The sequence below is a fragment of the Mercurialis annua genome, linkage group LG8 (assembly GCF_937616625.2).
Source record: "Mercurialis annua linkage group LG8, ddMerAnnu1.2, whole genome shotgun sequence".
Lineage (NCBI taxonomy): Eukaryota > Viridiplantae > Streptophyta > Magnoliopsida > Malpighiales > Euphorbiaceae > Mercurialis > Mercurialis annua.
In genome coordinates this window covers 2,606,362-2,624,165 of record NC_065577.1, presented here as the reverse complement: position 1 = coordinate 2,624,165, position 17,804 = coordinate 2,606,362, and the positions used below count along the sequence as shown (strand labels likewise).

General features: G+C 31.6%; 3 protein-coding genes across 7 annotated transcripts; 2 read left to right on the top strand and 1 right to left on the bottom strand.

Moving 5' to 3' along the window:
• Positions 1-3,817: 3,817 nt before the first annotated feature.
• On the top strand, positions 3,818-7,530 carry LOC126660205 (probable pectin methylesterase CGR3). 2 transcript variants are annotated; one of them, XM_050353565.2, is made up of 7 exons: positions 3,818-4,007; positions 4,556-4,678; positions 4,865-4,904; positions 5,142-5,183; positions 5,969-6,343; positions 6,505-6,560; positions 7,102-7,530. In XM_050353565.2, the coding sequence occupies exons 2-7, from the start codon at positions 4,562-4,564 to the stop codon at positions 7,252-7,254; spliced, it is 783 nt and encodes a 260-aa protein (XP_050209522.1). In that variant the 5' UTR covers positions 3,818-4,007; positions 4,556-4,561; the 3' UTR covers positions 7,255-7,530. The 2 variants fall into 2 exon arrangements, with proteins under 2 accessions (XP_050209522.1, XP_050209521.1); XM_050353564.2 differs by having other exon boundaries at positions 3,819-4,007; positions 4,551-4,678.
• A 459-nt stretch (positions 7,531-7,989) lies between these two features.
• Positions 7,990-12,315, top strand: LOC126660203 (protein trichome birefringence-like 13). Of its 3 annotated transcripts, none has more exons than XM_050353560.2 (7): positions 7,990-8,407; positions 9,135-9,312; positions 9,552-9,692; positions 9,888-10,008; positions 10,660-10,794; positions 10,907-11,158; positions 12,018-12,315. In XM_050353560.2, exons 1-7 carry the CDS (start codon positions 8,038-8,040, stop codon positions 12,072-12,074), a joined length of 1,254 nt encoding a protein of 417 aa, XP_050209517.1. In that variant the 5' UTR covers positions 7,990-8,037; the 3' UTR covers positions 12,075-12,315. The 3 variants fall into 3 exon arrangements, with proteins under 3 accessions (XP_050209517.1, XP_050209519.1, XP_050209518.1); XM_050353562.2 differs by having other exon boundaries at positions 7,991-8,407; positions 12,032-12,315; XM_050353561.2 differs by lacking the exon at positions 12,018-12,315 and having other exon boundaries at positions 7,991-8,407; positions 10,907-11,400.
• LOC126660204 (branched-chain amino acid aminotransferase 1, mitochondrial-like) lies at positions 11,718-15,290 on the bottom strand. 2 transcript variants are annotated; one of them, XM_050353563.1, is made up of 10 exons: positions 15,168-15,290; positions 15,049-15,071; positions 14,744-14,930; positions 14,230-14,406; positions 13,639-13,770; positions 13,090-13,179; positions 12,876-12,992; positions 12,284-12,379; positions 12,080-12,192; positions 11,718-11,985 (listed from the first exon to the last, which is right to left on the bottom strand). In XM_050353563.1, exons 1-10 carry the CDS (start codon positions 15,273-15,275, stop codon positions 11,871-11,873), a joined length of 1,158 nt encoding a protein of 385 aa, XP_050209520.1. In that variant the 5' UTR covers positions 15,276-15,290; the 3' UTR covers positions 11,718-11,870. The 2 variants fall into 2 exon arrangements, with proteins under 2 accessions (XP_050209520.1, XP_055959970.1); XM_056103995.1 differs by lacking the exon at positions 15,049-15,071 and having other exon boundaries at positions 15,168-15,186.
• Between the last annotated feature and the right edge of the window lie 2,514 nt (positions 15,291-17,804).

Genomic DNA, 17,804 nt, shown 5'->3' with positions numbered 1-17,804 from the left:
GTGATTAAAATGAAATTTCGTATAAAGGTCGTAATTTTTTTTATGAAATTAATCTAAAAAAACTTATATTCATATCACTATTAGATTATACTATTTACAAAATAATTTTACGTACGCTAAATATAATTTGAACATATCTTTTCAAAATTTAAAATTTGTTTGTATGAACATAAGAAAAATAATTATAATTCGTTTATAGCACACAATTTATTTACGATAATTTATTAATGTTCATATGAAATTAATGTGAGATAAGATATAATAATTATTATTTTTATAAAAAAAGGTATATGATATTTAGCAATTTAATCATGTTTTTTAATTTTTAATAATTTCTTATATAAACAAATTATCCACATTAAATTTGTTCAAAATTAATTTGATGTTTTAAAAATATATATGTTAACGAAATACATTTAAAAAAACAAGTCAAACTAATTTTAAAAATTATTCATATTATCATAATACATTCAGAGAAAATTAATTTTATTATTTATTAAATAAAAAAAATATTTTGAATATAGTTATAATCAATTAAAAAAAATTATTAACTTAATTTGATGATCTTTTCAAAAATTAATTAAATACATTTTAGTGTCGATTTGACTTAATTAAATATAAAAATAGAATATTTTAAATATTTAATTATTTTTAAATTATTTTGTGTGATATTAGCTTGTCTTCATCAATGTCGGCTTGTGTAATGAATTACTTTGATTTACATATGCTTGAATGATGCGATTCGCATCTACTAATCCTACTCGTTCCTTTGAATATGCAATTATTATTGACGGAAAACTTAAATTGTTCGTTACTATTTTTGAATACTACTTAATTCTAGTTCAGAAGAATTGCTTGGAATCTCTTGGACTTGTTCAAGAACTTTTGATGTCGACATTAATCTTTTTCTTTTCTGTATCAGAAAAGGTTTAACTTTACCCATAATATTTCTGTTAGGGTAAGGATTTGCTCCTTATGATATATTTATAATAAATATTATTTCATCCACAGTTTCTGTTTTCTCCTTCAAAGACAAAGTGAAATATGACGAAAGTGGTTTCGGCGTTCAATGTGGAGGCTCTAGATAGCACGGAAACGGAAACGGGAAACAATACGAAACAGACACGGAAAAACGGAAGTTCTTCAAAATAAAGGACATGAAACGTGGAGGAAACGTGCAAATAACAAAAATATAGGGATATATTTATAAAAATATTATCTAAATATTTATGATAATTAACAAAATAATTTATTTTAATATACTAAATATTTAAAATTTATAAATATATAAAAAAGTATAATATAATTCAACACAAATAAGTATATTTGATGTATTGTGGGCAATGCGAATGTAAAATTTATAGGTAACTAGTTAGATTATTTTATTTGTGAGTAATAATTTTAAATTTTTTTATAAATTTTTAATTTTTATTATTTACAGAAACGGCCCGAAACGTTTCGTACAAGTGTTTAAGAGTTTCCGGTTTCCGAAACATTTCCGAAACGGAAAATGCAACTTTCTCGAAGTATCCGTGCTTGTTAGTGGAGGCTCCAATCAAGAACTATAATCCTCTCGACTCTCTGAGTTTGAAGCTCTTTGGCTGTAATTCAGCACGCTACTCGGGGATATCCGGTGACGCGTCCACGTGTTTCAAAGGTATTCGATTTCCGAACTTCAGATACATATTAGAACATACACATGAAGTTTGATTTCATTTTGCCAGACATTTTTTTTTGTTTCAGTTCTTCACTTCTGTGCTGAATAAATTATGTACATATATCTTTTATCAGTTGCCATACTATTGGTCACTATATGACTCTGCGGCTGCTTCTTGGTTGGTGGATAATATATTCTGCTGGTTTATTTGACATACTCATTGGTTTGATTCAATTTGACTACATAAAAAAATTCTGGTTTTTTGGTCGGTGTTAGATGTAAAAATGTTTTATTTCAGTTTTAATACAAATTGAATTAAAAAAACACAGCCAAATAAAAGAAAAAAAACACTAAGTAAAATGATCTGTTTAGCTTGATCCTTTTAAAAAAGTGGTTCCATCCATGTAGTCATTTAACGCCAAAGTAGAGGCTTAATACATAGTTTGACCCCTGAACTTGTACCCTTTTACCCATCTAACCTCTAAACTTAACGTCTCACCTATCGAACCTCTGAACTTGTTAAATAATCCGATTTGACCCCTGAACTTGATAAATTTGTAAATATTGAACCCTTCGTGTCCACCTGTCACTTGAAACATTTTAGAAGAAATTGTGTACGGAGGGGTTCAATGTTTACGTATTTATCAAGTTCGGGGGTCAAATCGGGTTATTTAACAAGTTCAGGGGTTCGATAGGTGAGACGTTAAGTTTAGGGGTTAGATGGGTAAAAGGGTACAAGTTCAGGGGTCAAACTATATATTCAGCCCCAAAGTAGATATACCATAACTATGCCATATTGGAATGACATTGTTGTCAAGTGGCACATACAACATGGCTCAAAAGGAATAATTATAGACCCCCTTTAAGAAGTACGGAAACTTCGACAAAATTACGTTTTTCGTTTCGGAAACGTTTCGGAAACCGGAAACTCTTGGACACCCGTACGAAACCTTTCGGGCCGTTTCTATAAATAATAAAAATTAAAAATTTGTAAAAAAAATTAAAATTATTATCCACAAATAAAAAAATTTAACTAGTTACCCATAAATTTTACATTCGCATTGCCCACAATGCATCAAATATACTTATTTGTGTTGAATAATATTATGTTTTTTATATATTTATAAAATTTTAAATATTTAGTATATTAAAATGAATTATTTTGTTAATTATCATAAATATTTAGATAATATTTTTATAAATATATCCCTATATTTTTGTTATTTGCACGTTTCCCCCACGTTTCGTGTCCTTCATTTTGAAAAAAAATTATTTCCCCGTGTCCGTTTCTTATCGTTTCCGTTTTCCGTTTCCGTTTCCGTGCTACCTAGGACCCCCTTTATCTTAAATTGGCATATAGTTTAAAATAAAAACATATATTAAAAAGATTAATTAATTTAAATCAAGTAGCGATTCTATGATCTTGAAGCTAGTATAGGAAAAAGTTACTACTATAATTGATGGGAGCTTATATAAAATTTAATTATTTGAATAAGAGATGCTCTACATTTTAAAATAAAAACAACCTATGCGGAGGACTTTGAGATATACCGTAATTAACAATTTGATACTTTTGAGTTATACCGAACCAACACTCCTTTAACCGAATTAACCGTTTGATTGAATAGCTTTAACCGAACAGACCGAATAAGATTTTTTAATCGAAAATCGAACTGACCGAATAATATAGAAAAAACAAAATTCAAAACCGAACCGGCTAAATAGACGGTTAATTTGGTCGGTTCGTTTAAAGCTGAAAATTATGAGGAAAAATTTAAAAATAATTCAAAAAATTCAAAAATTCAGTTAATTTGGTCGATCCGATTAATTTGCATAATTTTAAAATTTAAACCGAACCGATAACCGAATAACCAAAAAATTTATATAAAAACTAAATTAACCGAATTAACCGAATTAATATAATTATTATTTATCAAAAAAATTTTTTTTAACAAAACCAAACCGACCACTATTGGCCGGCCGGTTAACTCGGTCGGCCGGTTTTTGCTCACCTCTAACTCCACTACCAAAAAAAAGCTCTAAAACAGTGGGAAAAAAAGCTCTAGAAATGGGCTCTTTCTGGCTATGAACATAATTACATCACATCACACCACAATTTCAGAGCCCAAATAAAAATTCACAAATTGCTAAAAATATATAGTAAATAAATACAATATTCCTGCTCAGAAATTAAATAAAGAAATCAAATTGATAGCATAATTTCCACATAAATAATTTATACACATAAACAACAAGGAGCAAGCTTTAGATGAGCTGAACTGTAAACAATTCCACAGACAGATCTGGAAAAAGATACCCATTAATTTCTTTGGTCAATTCTTGATCCAAGGTAAGTTACTAAGTTCCCTTAATTATTACATTTTCTTGTTTTTATACCATTCTTTTTAATGATTATGCTTCATTTTAATGTGTTAATGTCTTGTTTAGATGTTAAAAGCAGTTCATTTTTATTAATTTTAAGCTCGAATTGATAGTTTCTTGGATTTATATCAGCTATCTTGAACTAGGATATGTTTCAAATCTTGAATTTATAAGTTTTCAAGGGGAAAGTTTGTTTCTTTGACTGAAATTATAGTCAGATTGAATGTGATACTTGGAAATGGGAAATGAGCAGTGAAAGCACGTATATTTCATTCGGTCAATGTGTCCCGTCTCGGAAACATTTCGAACAGTTGATGTTTTGCATACGAATTTCATCTTTTACATATGAAACCTTAAATAATATTGTTTCGCCGTGTCTGTGTCCAAGTGTGCCATGTCCCCGTGTTCATGTCCGTGCTACCTAATTGCTAGTGGAGATATAGTAGAGGTTATTTAATTATATAGGTTATGCTTTTAGAGAAATGATTGTGGCTTTTTGTTGAATGTCTAGATTAGATAACCATGTCGAGAAGGCCGGGAAATCCTTCTAGGCGCATAGGTGAAGGTGGAATTCCTTTTATTGGATCACATTCAAAAGCACGGCCGTCGCCTTTACTGCCTATAGGCCTTGTGGTTTTGGTAATTCTATTGCTTTTCATTGTTGTTTCATTTTCAATTTGTTGTGCAACTTCACAAGCTGGTGCAATCGATGAGATGAACTTTTCCGCTTGCTCAACATTGCTGTTTAAAATTTCAACTTATTTGATTCAGTTTTGGAATAGAATGTACTTATTGAATTGTTTTTTGTTCCAAAACTATTTTCAGGGTGCGGTGCTTCTGATTGTATATTGCTATAGTGGGTCAGGTTTGTATGTTTCTTCCAACTTTAATTTTTTTATATATGATTCGGTTTTTGATAATCCTTCCTAGTTTCTCCCGCCCAACTTCCCGGTTAACTTTTTTGTCTAGGCTTTTGCTTAACACTTCAAGTTAGCATACATGAAATGACAGTTGATTTCTTTCTTCTTTAAAAGATAAAAGAGAATGTTAAAGTCATGTTTGATACAACAATAGAGAATTGATGATAAATTTTTCGTGGCAGGTGGACAGATCAGCGAAACAGAAGCATTCAGTAAACTCGAAGGTATTTTTTTACATCCGTCCAATTTTTATGTAGTTCTTTCTGTTCTTTAGTATATTGAATCTGATTGCTAGGAAAAAATTGTTTATTCAAATAGCTCTACGAGTACTTTTTAACAAGTTGTGCTCAGAAGTCAGAAATCATACAACATATTTGGCCATCTTAACTTGCTATCTTGTCTATTTGTCCAACGTTTTTCTGCTTGCTTTTATTTTGATTCATGATGACATCATTCTTCATTACTGTTCTTCCAGGATATTTAGTCACTCTATTCCGTTTATTGTTCTTGATAAATTTTCTATTAGAATTGAAGTTTTATAACCTGACTTGGTTCTTCTTGGTGAATAAAGTTAATTTCTACCAGGTGTTCTTGTTGTCCAGATAATTCTTGATCCACATGTATATTTCACTTCTAGTTTTAGTATGTAAAGTCTTGGACCTTTAAAAGTAAAACAGTAGTTCATATCAAACTTCATACTATTAAAAGCTACCTACTGCCGGAAACATTTCCTAATCTTTTGGGCTCATTGGTCACTACTCCACGTAAGAAGTTCCGTGTCCATCCTAGTGCACACGTTGATGGATGTTACTTTTTTTAGCCTAATTCTCTTTTTATTTTTTTTCGCATCAAGAAACTAATTATATATTTGGAATTGCTTGTATGAGAAAATAGAAACCGGTATGCATATTTCTTGTTCTAAAACATTACGATGTTGAAATACCGCTTCTATGCGACAGTACTGGATTAAAGAATTCAATCAATTAACATTGCAAGTGTGCGAATGCAGGTGGTGGGTCATGCACAGGAGAAGTCCAAAGAGCGATACCTATTCTTAAAAAAGCTTATGGTGATAGTATGCGTAAAGTATTGCATGTAGGCCCCGACACTTGTTCTATAGTATCAAAGTTGTTGAAAGAAGAGGAAACAGAAGCCTGGGGCGTGGAACCATACGATTTAGACGATGTGGATGCAAGCTGCAAGGGTCTCGTGCGCAAAGGCTTTATGCGTGTGGCTGATATCAAGTTTCCTCTGCCTTACCGGGCAAAATCATTTTCTCTTGTTATAGTTTCAGATGCGTTGGATTACCTGTCTCCAAGATATCTCAATAAAACTCTTCCTGAATTAGCAAGGGTATCTTCTGACGGTGTTGTTATTTTTTCCGGTAATTTTCCTCGACGCTTATAATTATTTTCCTTAGTGAGTCGTTCGTGAGACATAAGACAGCATGGAATAGCTTAGTCATTGGGTTTCATCTTCATTGTGTTTTCCTTAGAATAAGTTATTGATTTTCTGACTCTATTGCTGATTGATTTCATTATGTAGGTTATCCAGGTCAGCAAAAAGCAAAAGTTGCTGAACTTTCAAAGTTTGGTCGTCCAGTAAGTATCTACTTTCATCTGATTTTATCCCGGCGTTGCTCTTTAGATTTTTTTTATCATTACTTTCATCACATCTAGGAGTTTTCATCTGCCTGTTTATTGACTATGTTGCACAAAATTTGTTGAGTCATATGTTTTGGTGTTCCGTTTGTCTATGAAAACATTCTGAAACTCCAAAATTTTATATTTATAATCTACTCTTGCAAAAAGATTTGTTTCCCCAATTCCATTTCAGCATTTTTTCGTCTCAACATTTTCTGTTTCCGTGCAATATAGGCTAAATGTAGCTTGACATTAGGCCAAAGGTCGTTAAAAGGGCTATTTGTTTGCTATAGACTTTAGATCATTCGGTAACGAGGTGTGAATCTATGAAATATGCATACATGCGACTATATTTTAGAGGGCTGCTTCTGTTTTCTCCTTTCCATTTTTTGTTCAGTGATGTTTTCTTTTGTTAATTCCTCTTTTGGAATTTAACATAGAAAATAAGTGAAAATTATTCACTTCAAAGTATTTAAATCACCGTTATTGTTTCTTGTAGGCGAAGTTCCGTAGCTCGACTTGGTGGATAAGGTACTTTCTTCAGAATAGCTTAGAAGAGAATGAAGCTGCTTCAAAGAAATTTGAGCAAGCTTCAGTAAAGAGATCATACAAACCAGGCTGCCAAATTTTCCATCTCAAATCAAATCATTGAGAATCCCTCTCTTCATTGTATAATGTCTTCGCTTCCTACGCATCTCGGCGAAAACCGTCCCAACGATTGCCTTCGTCGCGTAGACTGCACCCTTTTACGGATAGAGTAAATTATTTTGTGGAGACTAAATTTGCGTTTATTTTCCAGAATTATGTGATAGATATTGATTATTTACTGCAGAAGTGAGTTTTATGTGAATTAAGTGCTGTAATTCATGCATGTCTTTGTTTCACTAACTGCTGCTTATGCTTCAATGATAGTTTTTTGTTTTGTTTTTTTGTTTCAATGATGGTAATTAGTTAAATTAACCATTAATCTTTGCTTTGTGTTAGTTAACTTAGATGCTAAACAGATTAGATTCATGTTCGTTATTTTAAATGCTAAACAAGCCAAGTTTGAACTCCGCTTGTTTAGCACTTCAATTGTCAATCTTGGCTCGTGTTAGCTCGGTTTGTTTAGCACATAAATAAAGGAGTTTGAATTTGGCTCGTTTAGCTTCTAAAACAAATGAACACATGCTGAGATCGGACTGAACATGAAAATATAAAATTAAAATGAATTAAGCTCGAGCTCAGAATTCAAAACTCAAACCAGACTCGAGCTCAAAATTCAAAACTCAAACCGAATTCGAGGGAATATGAACACCTTATTTATGTAACAAGAAATTTTAAAATAATATTATTTCACCATGTCCGTATCCGGCGTAAATTATATAAACCAAAAAACAAAAACACTTATAAATAAATAGGCGCTAAAGTGCGGCTATTTCTTCAACTGTTGGCCATGGCAGCAGACCAAACAAAGAGAAAAATACCATTTTTACCCTTCATCTCTCTACTCTGTTTCACTTCAATCTTCCTCATTCTCTCCCTCTCAACAAAATCTTCAATCTCCCATCAAACCCTAATTCTCAAACCACCCAATTCCGGATCCTGCAACTACACGGACGGGTCGTGGATCTACAACCCGACTTGGGAACCCGATTATAAGTATGATCATACTTGTAAGGAGATTTTTAAAGGGTGGAATTGCATTGCTAATAGTAAATCAAATGGTGGAGAAATTCTTAAGTGGCGGTGGCAACCTAAGGACTGTAATCTTCTGATGTTTGATCCATTATCGTTTTTGAAGAGATTTAGAAATGCTAAAATTGGTAACTTTTTTTATTTTTTTTTTGTTTTGATTTTGTTTTCTGTTATATGGGTTTTGTTGCAAATGTTGTGAATTGAAGTGGGTAGTGTTTGGTTTCTGAGAAAGTGTGGGAATGAATTGTTTGTTTTAGTTTACTTGTTGATTTAGTGGTGTTAGTTGGGAAAATTAATACTTTAAGTTGAATTATTTTTAGTATTTTTTCACTGCCAAAATCACAATTTTGCACGAGAAGCTTGAATTTTTAGATTTCTTTTAGTGTTTTTGATGTATCTAACATTTGTAATTTTAACATGAACTTTCAGTTTGGCAATGTCAGACTCCAACTTTTCGAATTTCTGCAATTGGAACCACTGACCAATTTTCTGACAAAGAAATGCTGATGTGGACTCCATAATTGGATTATTCCTATTCCGGTGTCCACATTAGCATTTCTTTATCGGAAAATTACTCGGTGTTTCGAATTGCCAAGTGTAAAATTGCCAAAATTGAAAGTTTGTAAAACACAATAAAGTTCATGATTTTTAAAGCAATAAAGCCTTAAAGAATTTGTCGGTTTCTATGCTCATTGTATCTGTTTAATCAAAGATTTATACGGAATTATAATATTATTAACTGCCAAAATCATAACTATAGAAGCTTGGAATTTTAGGTTTCTTTTAGTGTTTATGATGTATCAACATGATGCTCTTTGTTTTGTTTGTAGAACTAAGAAATGGTCTACAGTGCAGGATTTGTTGGGGATTCATTGAATAGGAATATGTTTGTTTCTCTTTTTTGCACACTGAAAAGAGTGTCAAGTGAAGTGAAAAAATGGCGTCCGGCTGGTGCTGATCGTGGATTTACTTTTCTTCGCTATAACCTTACTATTGCGTACCATCGAACAAATCTTTTGGCGCGTTATGGTAGGTAAGCTATACATGTTATGGTACTGCAAATTATTCCTTATTCTTGTTATGTATGTTATATTGTGTTCAGTCTCGGTCTTTCAAAGTGAAACTAATTGCCTTACGTTTTAGACTATATTCCATGTTGCTGATTAAGATATTCTGTTCTTAGTTTGTTTCTTGGCCAAATTACTAATGCGACTCATAAGATTTCCATTTTTTCAAATTCTGCTAAGATTGTTCTACTTCTAATCAATGCAGGTGGACAGCTGATGGTAATGGTGGCAAGTTAGAATCTCTTGGATACAAAGATGGTTATCGAGTTGATGTAGACATTCCGGATGCCACATGGATAGATGCTCCCAGCTTCCATGATATTCTTATTTTCAACACAGGACACTGGTACATTATTGCTTCCACCTATGATTGTTTTCATAATAATAACCTGGACTTTTGCAGCCTACGAAATTGGATAGTATATGTGATGAAAGAAAATCCATGCAGTTATGAGCCATTTGGTTTATTCCTGTAATCTGTAGGATATGCGAATCCTATTTTTCAATTGACCGCTTGTATGACTTTTTGTCTTATTAATAGGTGGTGGGCTCCTTCAAAATTTGACCCTGTAAAGTCGCCCATGCTTTTCTTTGAGAAGGGCGAACCTGTCATTCCACCAATACCTCCTGATGTTGGCCTGGACAAGGTTTTAAAAAACATGGTATGGAATGCATAAGTTTGCGGAGTTCCATCTTTTTTTGCTGTGATAATACACCCAATAGTTTGTTGTACGATGCATGTGGTTTTACAGGCTTTAAGCTTTCAAATATGCTTTGTTCTTAAAGATTTTTGCTAGGCATTCATTAGGAGACTAAAATTAAACCTCAGTTGTCTGGAATATACTCTGCCGTAATTATGAAATACTTCCGGAAATGGTATTATTAGTGAGATAGAGAGTGTTGTAAGAAACGATGACTGCCTTACTTTTCAGCTTTTTCATAAAGCCCCATCTTTTCACCTTTATAGCGCTTTAAACATCACATTTTATAATTGCCGAAAATAGCCCCACCGTATCATTTGTTTTTTGGCAATTTCTGGCCCCAAATGCCACATTCCAGTATTGTGTTTCGTTCATCACCAAACCACCAAAATTGCCAAAAAAAAAATGTGGGGCTTTTCTTTGGCATCTTCAAATGTGATGCTTAAAGCGCTAAAAAGCTGAAAGATGTTTTTTTTTTCTTTCGCAAATACAATAATGAAATAAAATAAAAAGGGAAACATATGCTTCCAACTTTTAACCCACACTTGCTTGTGTGCATCTTCATGCTTCATATCTTTTTGTTGCTCATGTCGTGTCTCTTAATTGTTGAAGATGCTGTTTACTGAGAAAAAGATGCATCCGGGTGGGATCAAATTCTTCCGTACCCAATCACCTAGACATTTTGAAGGAGGTGACTGGGACCAAGGCGGTTCATGTCCACGAGTACAACCAATTTCGCCCAACAAAGTGAGTAACATCCACAATTATTAATCCAAAAACTTATTGTTTACTTTTGGGTACTCAATATGATTTAACTACAATCACGATTACATAGCATTTGGCTTCTGTGTTGCTTCAGGTAGAAGAACTTTTCTCTCTAAAGAACAATGGGACAAACGTGGAAACACGTTTGGTAAATGAACACCTCGTCAGGGCCCTTCACGGATCTGATTTCCATATCTTGGATATAACCCACATGAGCGAGTTCCGGGCAGATGCTCATCCATCTACAGCTGGTGGGAAGAGACACGATGATTGCATGCATTGGTGCTTGCCTGGGATTCCAGATACTTGGAATGACTTGTTCGTTATGCAGTTGAACAACTTAAAGGTTAGAGACTAATGTATAGCCATTCTTTTGAGAATTTTTGTTCATGTGCTCCTGTACTCTATATTTGCCATTCTTTCGTGAAAACTATGAAGTAAATTTCCCAATTGAGAATCTGGAAATTCTCTTCTGAAGATTTTTGTGCTTATAGTCTCGACATCATTAAAATTTTAAATTTGTATTTTATATATAAGACACATCAAAGTTCATGATTTAACTTGTATTTGAACCCAATTTTGTGCTTACTTACAGTCTTTACAATATTATTCTTTTGGGTTAATGCCAAAACAAATCATGAATATTCAACGTGATTTGCAATTACAATACGACCTTGAATCATAGTAATATCAAACACAAACCCTTTTTATTTTGGCAATTCGTTACACCGAGCAATTTCCAAATAATAAATGCTAATATGAATGCTAGAATATATATTGTTCAGGCATTTACACAATTTTTTCATCGAAAACTGCTTGGTGATCCGAATTGCAAAAATTTAATAAGTTCTTGTTTGACATTGTTAAGATTTAAAATGAGCATTGTAATTATAGAACACATAAAATTTCATGGTTTAACTGCATTTAACCTTTTATTATCCTCCTGCGAAATATTAAGTGTGAATTTGATAAGATGTTGCTTCCTGGTAAACGACATGAATGTCGTAACACAGTTTTATTACATAAAGACAGTAGCACCACACGAGAAATTATGGAATTTAATCAATGATCACACTCCATCCCTTCTTGTCCTCAACACAACCTGTTTGAATTCCTGTTAGTGTTGCATAAAATTTTTGAGACACCGTATCTTCTCCTGTTTTATACTCGATTCTGCATTTAAGATTATCATCAAGTTCATTCAGTTTTCCTCAAGCAGAAATGATGGAAGAAACATACAAGAAGAGTATAGAATGGCATGATGTACCTCTTTCCACGATAGGTTACGCTGCTAACAGCTTTAATAACCATGGCGGTTCCTGTGCAGAAAGCTTCATCGGCAGTTACCAACTCCTCCAGCGGAACAGCACGTTCTTCCACCTGATCAAAGAGTTGGTTGATCATTTGTTACTTGTTTGCATAAATTGATAGAGCAAAGCGATGATGTTATTGATGATTTAAAGATAATTACTTGGTATCCGAAAGAAAGAGCGATTTCGATAATGCTTTTCCTGGTTATTCCAGAGAGAATAGTTCCAGTTATTGCCGGTGTTGATATCAAATTTCCCTGTAAGGTAGAATCAGAATTCCAAATCATTAATTTAGTTAGGATTAATCATGAATAAAACCACAAACTTAGCGTGTGCTGCAATTATAGCATCAACTTTTAAATTTTAACAATTTTAAACTTTAATTTTTAGAAATTCGAAACACAGTTTAAGCAGATACACTTTTACTAGTATGGACGCCAAAAAAATAACAAAAATTCACTAGGTCGCATGAAGATTTCATTCAAAATTTTAACATAATATTTTTTAAATAACACTGTTTTGCTATATATGCGTCTAAGTGTCCTGTTTTTTCATAACTGTGCCCGTGCTACATTTAAATTCATTTCTTTTGGCATCAGCATAATCAATTGTATATCAATATACAATATGTATTTCAAATAGTCAAAAGTTGAGAGTTGGTTTGAAATTATTAAATTTTAAAGCTATGTTGTAATTGTAAAACACGTTAAAATTTATAATTTTTTTTTTACATTTAACAAATTTATTTAATACCTTGACTACGAATACATTACATGCAGTACCCTCCTCAATATATTTTCCAGTCTCTGCATCAAGAAACAGTACATCTGAGAAGCCTTTTGCCCTTGCTTCTGAACTAGCTTTATAAACCTATGCATATCAGAAACACCAAAAGATAAGAGTTCTTGAAAAGAAAAAAACAGAGTTGTCAAAAATTTAGTTTGTAAATAAGTTTAGATGTGCTAACTGGTGAGTAATTAGTGATAGTTTTGATGCCTCCAGTTCCGCCCGGCATGGCTCGATGGAAATGTTCTTCAACAAGAAGATCCAAGGGTCCCTGTTCAATACAGAAACTAGATACTTCAAATATAAGCAAAACAATTGTAGTTAAACTGTAAATAGGGGTGCAATTGAATCGAGTCAACTTGCGAGTTATTTGGAATTGACTCGGAAAATACTTGAAGACTCCAGTTATTTGAGTCGATTACTGTGTTGACATCTAGATACTAGATTTGACAGGCTCGTGATCTTAATGGAACGTTATACATATTAACGAGAATATTTGTATTTTTTATAGTAAAGTATAATTTGTAAATATTTGTACAAATAATTAAGTTGAGTTGCTCAATCATTCTCAAGTTTGAGCAATAGCTCTTGAAGTTCGAGTTTCAAATTTTAGAATCAAATAAAGTTTGAATTTTATAGAATTTCGACTCGTTTACATCTCTAACCATAATTAAGATCGTACTTTCAATATTGTTTAAAAATGCAGTAAATGGGTTATTCAGACACCAACCTTACTATAATTGCCAACAGGAGAAGCATAGAGCAGAAATGTACATTCTGGTGCTGGTCTTACACCAAGAACTGGCCCTGTTCCCATAAGCAGAGGTCTAATATACAATGACCCTTTTCCTAGAGGAGGAATCTGTAACCACCAATTCAGAAACAGTTAGATACACATTTACGCCACACGAAATTTCTCATCTAGACCGAGTTTTCATTAACCCTCTCATGAGAACTCCGCTACCTATATAGCGGAGTTCGCTCATTTAAGAGTGGTCCAACATGAATCCGGTATAAACAAGAAATTCTTTACAAGACTATATGGAAATTTCTTATCTAGACCGCATTTTCATTATTCCTCTCATGAACACTCCACTACCGTAAAATAGCGGAGTTCACTCATGTAAGAGTGGTCCAACATGAATCCGGTATAAACAAGAAACTCTTTACAAGACTATATGGAAGTTTCTTATCTAGACCGCATTTTCATTATTCCTCTCATGAACACTCCACCACCACCGTTAAATAGCGGAGTTCACTCATGTAAAAATGGTCCGCCATGAACCCGATATAGAAAAGAAGCAAAAACTTAAAGCATTACCCATCTCTTGTTGGCCAAGGCAACTTGTTTGACAGCATCAACAAATTGTTCAATGGATGGAGATGGCATGCACATTCTGTCTGCACCAATTTGCATCCTTAGAGCATTCTCCTCTGGCCTGAATAGCCTAATATGGTTGTCTTCTCCTCTATATGCCTTTAGCCCTTCAAGTAATCCCTATTAACCAAAAACAAACAAATTTATTTTATAATATCGAATCGAACGGAATTGAATTTGCCACTTTGATTCGATTATTCAGTCGAATTTGATACTTGCACACCCCTACTTACATCATACTAAACTAAATCTTACAAGTTTTCGTATAAACGTGCATTTATGTAGCACGGAAACAGAAACACTAAATAAAACATCGAAATGAAAAATGACAAAACGTACATTTACACACATAAATAGGTTAGACCTATAAAGTTGTAGAATTTCAAAAGCGTTTTATAAAAAGCCGAAACGTAGGACTTGAAAAGTTTCCGTGCAACATAAATTAGACAGGACTTACCTGTCCATAATTCAGAATTCCTGAAGAAGGACTGATCTCAATATTTCCATAAGGAGTAAGGTTTCCATTTTCAAACATAAAATTATCATCATAATTTGAGCAACTCATTATATACATATAATCAGTTGGAATTATACTAAATCCAAGCTTATCCCAGTTCATTTTGTTCCCATTTTCTCCACCATTACTGCATTAATAAAAAAACATATCACCAACCAAAATCAAAAAAAAAAACTTTGAATGTAATTAAATTCAAGAAAATTAATAGCAGCATTTTTTTAAAAAAAAAATATCAGATGACTGACTATTCTTTTTCCATTTTTGTTATCTGAAAATGCAGAAAAAATAAATTAAATAATGAAAAAAAAAGAGAAATTAAACATTTTGAATGAATAAATGATTGAATTAAAGAGTTAAAATTAACCTGTTGATGATGAGAAAAATTGTTTAGTAAAAAAGAGAGGCTGCAGTTTGGAAATGAAAAGCAGTCTCTTTTCTTCTTATTGAATGCCCTAACTAACCATGTGGCCATACTTTTAAATATTTAAATTGATATCTAACTTGGAATATTATATTCCTCGGGACTTTTCATGTGGTCTTATTTTAAAGGAAATTACACGCAATATGATTCTGTTTTTATGTATTTTCTAATTTTGACACGAATTTTTAAATATAAACACAAATTAGTTTTTACAATTCAAAATATCGAACAATCTCACGATAAAATAAAGAGTTTACAGAAAAAGTTGATTTTTAAAAAATATTTGAAAAAAATACTATGAATTTGAAAATTTATTTTTTATTCTTTTTTAATATATTTCAAAATTAATAAAAATGTTTTGTTTTGTAGAAATTGTTTTAGAAACGGTTTCAAAATGTGTATTTAGGAAATATTTGAAACCATTTTAAAGCTGTTTGAGACTTTTTAAGAAACAATTCTTCAAAAACGGTAGCAAGTCATATCTTTAGAAATTATTTGAAACCTATTTAGAAACTGTTTACGAAATAATTTGAAATTATATTTTTTGGAAACTATTTGAAACTGTTTTAACTTACGAAATAAAAATGTGAAGATTGAGGCGCTAAGTTATAACTAAAAACTTGAAGTTTGAGGGTAAAATCTTGTAAACATTTTTTCATGTATTTTTGTAAAGATTCCTAAAATAAAAATTTATCTATATAATCATTCAATCGGTTCGGTCCTTAAACGAAATTAACCAATAGACCAAATGTTCAAAACCAAACCAACCAAATAAAGAACTTTACCATAGTTGAACTGACTGGACAATAATTCAAAACTAAACCGACCACATAGTTGAATAATTCGAACGATTCACTTAAAACCGATACATATACAAGAAATATTTTTTATAAAAAAACTAACTTTTTAGTTTATTCGTCGGTTCGAATAATTTGGATAATTCATACCTCCAATAAAACCGAAAACCAAAACCTTTTACCAAAATTGACCCGACCAAATTCAAATTTATAATCAAATCAAACCAACTGTAAGTCATCACTTTGGTTGGTTATTTTGGCCGATCAATATTTTTCTTACCTTTATCCACAACTATAATCAGTTTGCCAAATAAGTTATGATTTTTAGATCTTGTCATTTTAATTTATTATTTTTGAAATTTTGTAAAAACTGCGTGATAATATATGTTCATGGGTATAAAATTTATTATATTTAATAGGGTTAATTGCAAATGCATACACGAACTTTATCCTAATTTGCAATTACAACATAAACTTTGAAACTGACAATGTCAATAACCAACTTTCATTTTTTGGCAAATTGGTACATCGACCAATCACACAATGACACATGACGGTATATTACAATGTCCACGTTAGTGTTTTTCGTGTTTGGTGTATCAATTTGTTAAAAGTGTAAAGTTGGTTACTAACATTGCCAAGTTTCAAAGTTTATGTTGTAATTGCAAATTAGGGTAAAATTTGTGTATGAATCTACAATTAATCCTATTTAATATATGCAACATTGCACCATATCAGCTCTAAATAAAATATGAATATATTTAACAACATTTGGATAACTAATGAATTAAACTGGTAAAATTTAAAGTTCACGATGTATATGACAAATGATCCACAATAGTTGGTAGATTAATTGATTTTATTTGAAAATATGGGTTAATTACAAATTAAATCACGAAAGTTTAGCGTGATTTGCAATTACAACATGAATTTGTAATTTAATTTGTAATTTACCCTAAAAATGTTAATACGAGCTTCATAATATATATTATCAATTTGATTGTTCATGAACAATAAACAAGAGCAAACATCAAACTGGTATTGTCATGTTTTAAAACAATAATCTAATTCATAAACAATAAAAGGAGAAAAAAAGGCATAAATAGAGCTAGTAGTCCATATTGTATAACTATACCATTTTTTAAATTATTTTATTTACTATTGTCTAGTGCTAATTCAAATCTTGCAAAAAAAAGGTGAGGACTTAGTCTAAATGTTAGGTCTATCTGGTAGATTTAAATTCCAACCCCTGCATATGGATTTCAATTGTTTTGATGTGTATTTATTTGTAGGCCTAATCACTCAAAAACCCCTCATTTTTAATTTTTTTTTCAATTCCATTCCGACGTTGAAAATTTGTAAATTTTACCCACTTTTAAATTTTCCGTTTTCAATTGTACCCCAATATTTTAATTTTCGTTAATTTTTTTACTTAAATGATGAAATCATTCAATTAATTAAGTTTAAACATGAAATTAAATTCTTTTTTATTTAAAAAAGTACAAATAAGTCCTTTATTTTTAAAAACTAACTAAAAACCATAATCAAATTAACACTAATTTAAATTCTTAATTAATTTAACTAAATTTAAATAAATTTTAAAAATATACAATTAATATATGCAAGACATGGAGAATGTTTTAAACAAATTTCCAAACGCAAAAGATGTTAATTTAATTTTTCAGGGTACAATTGAAACATAAAAATGCAAAATAGGATAAAATTGACAAATTTTCAACGTCAGGATATAATTGAAATGGGGCTAAAAGGTCGGGATTTTTTT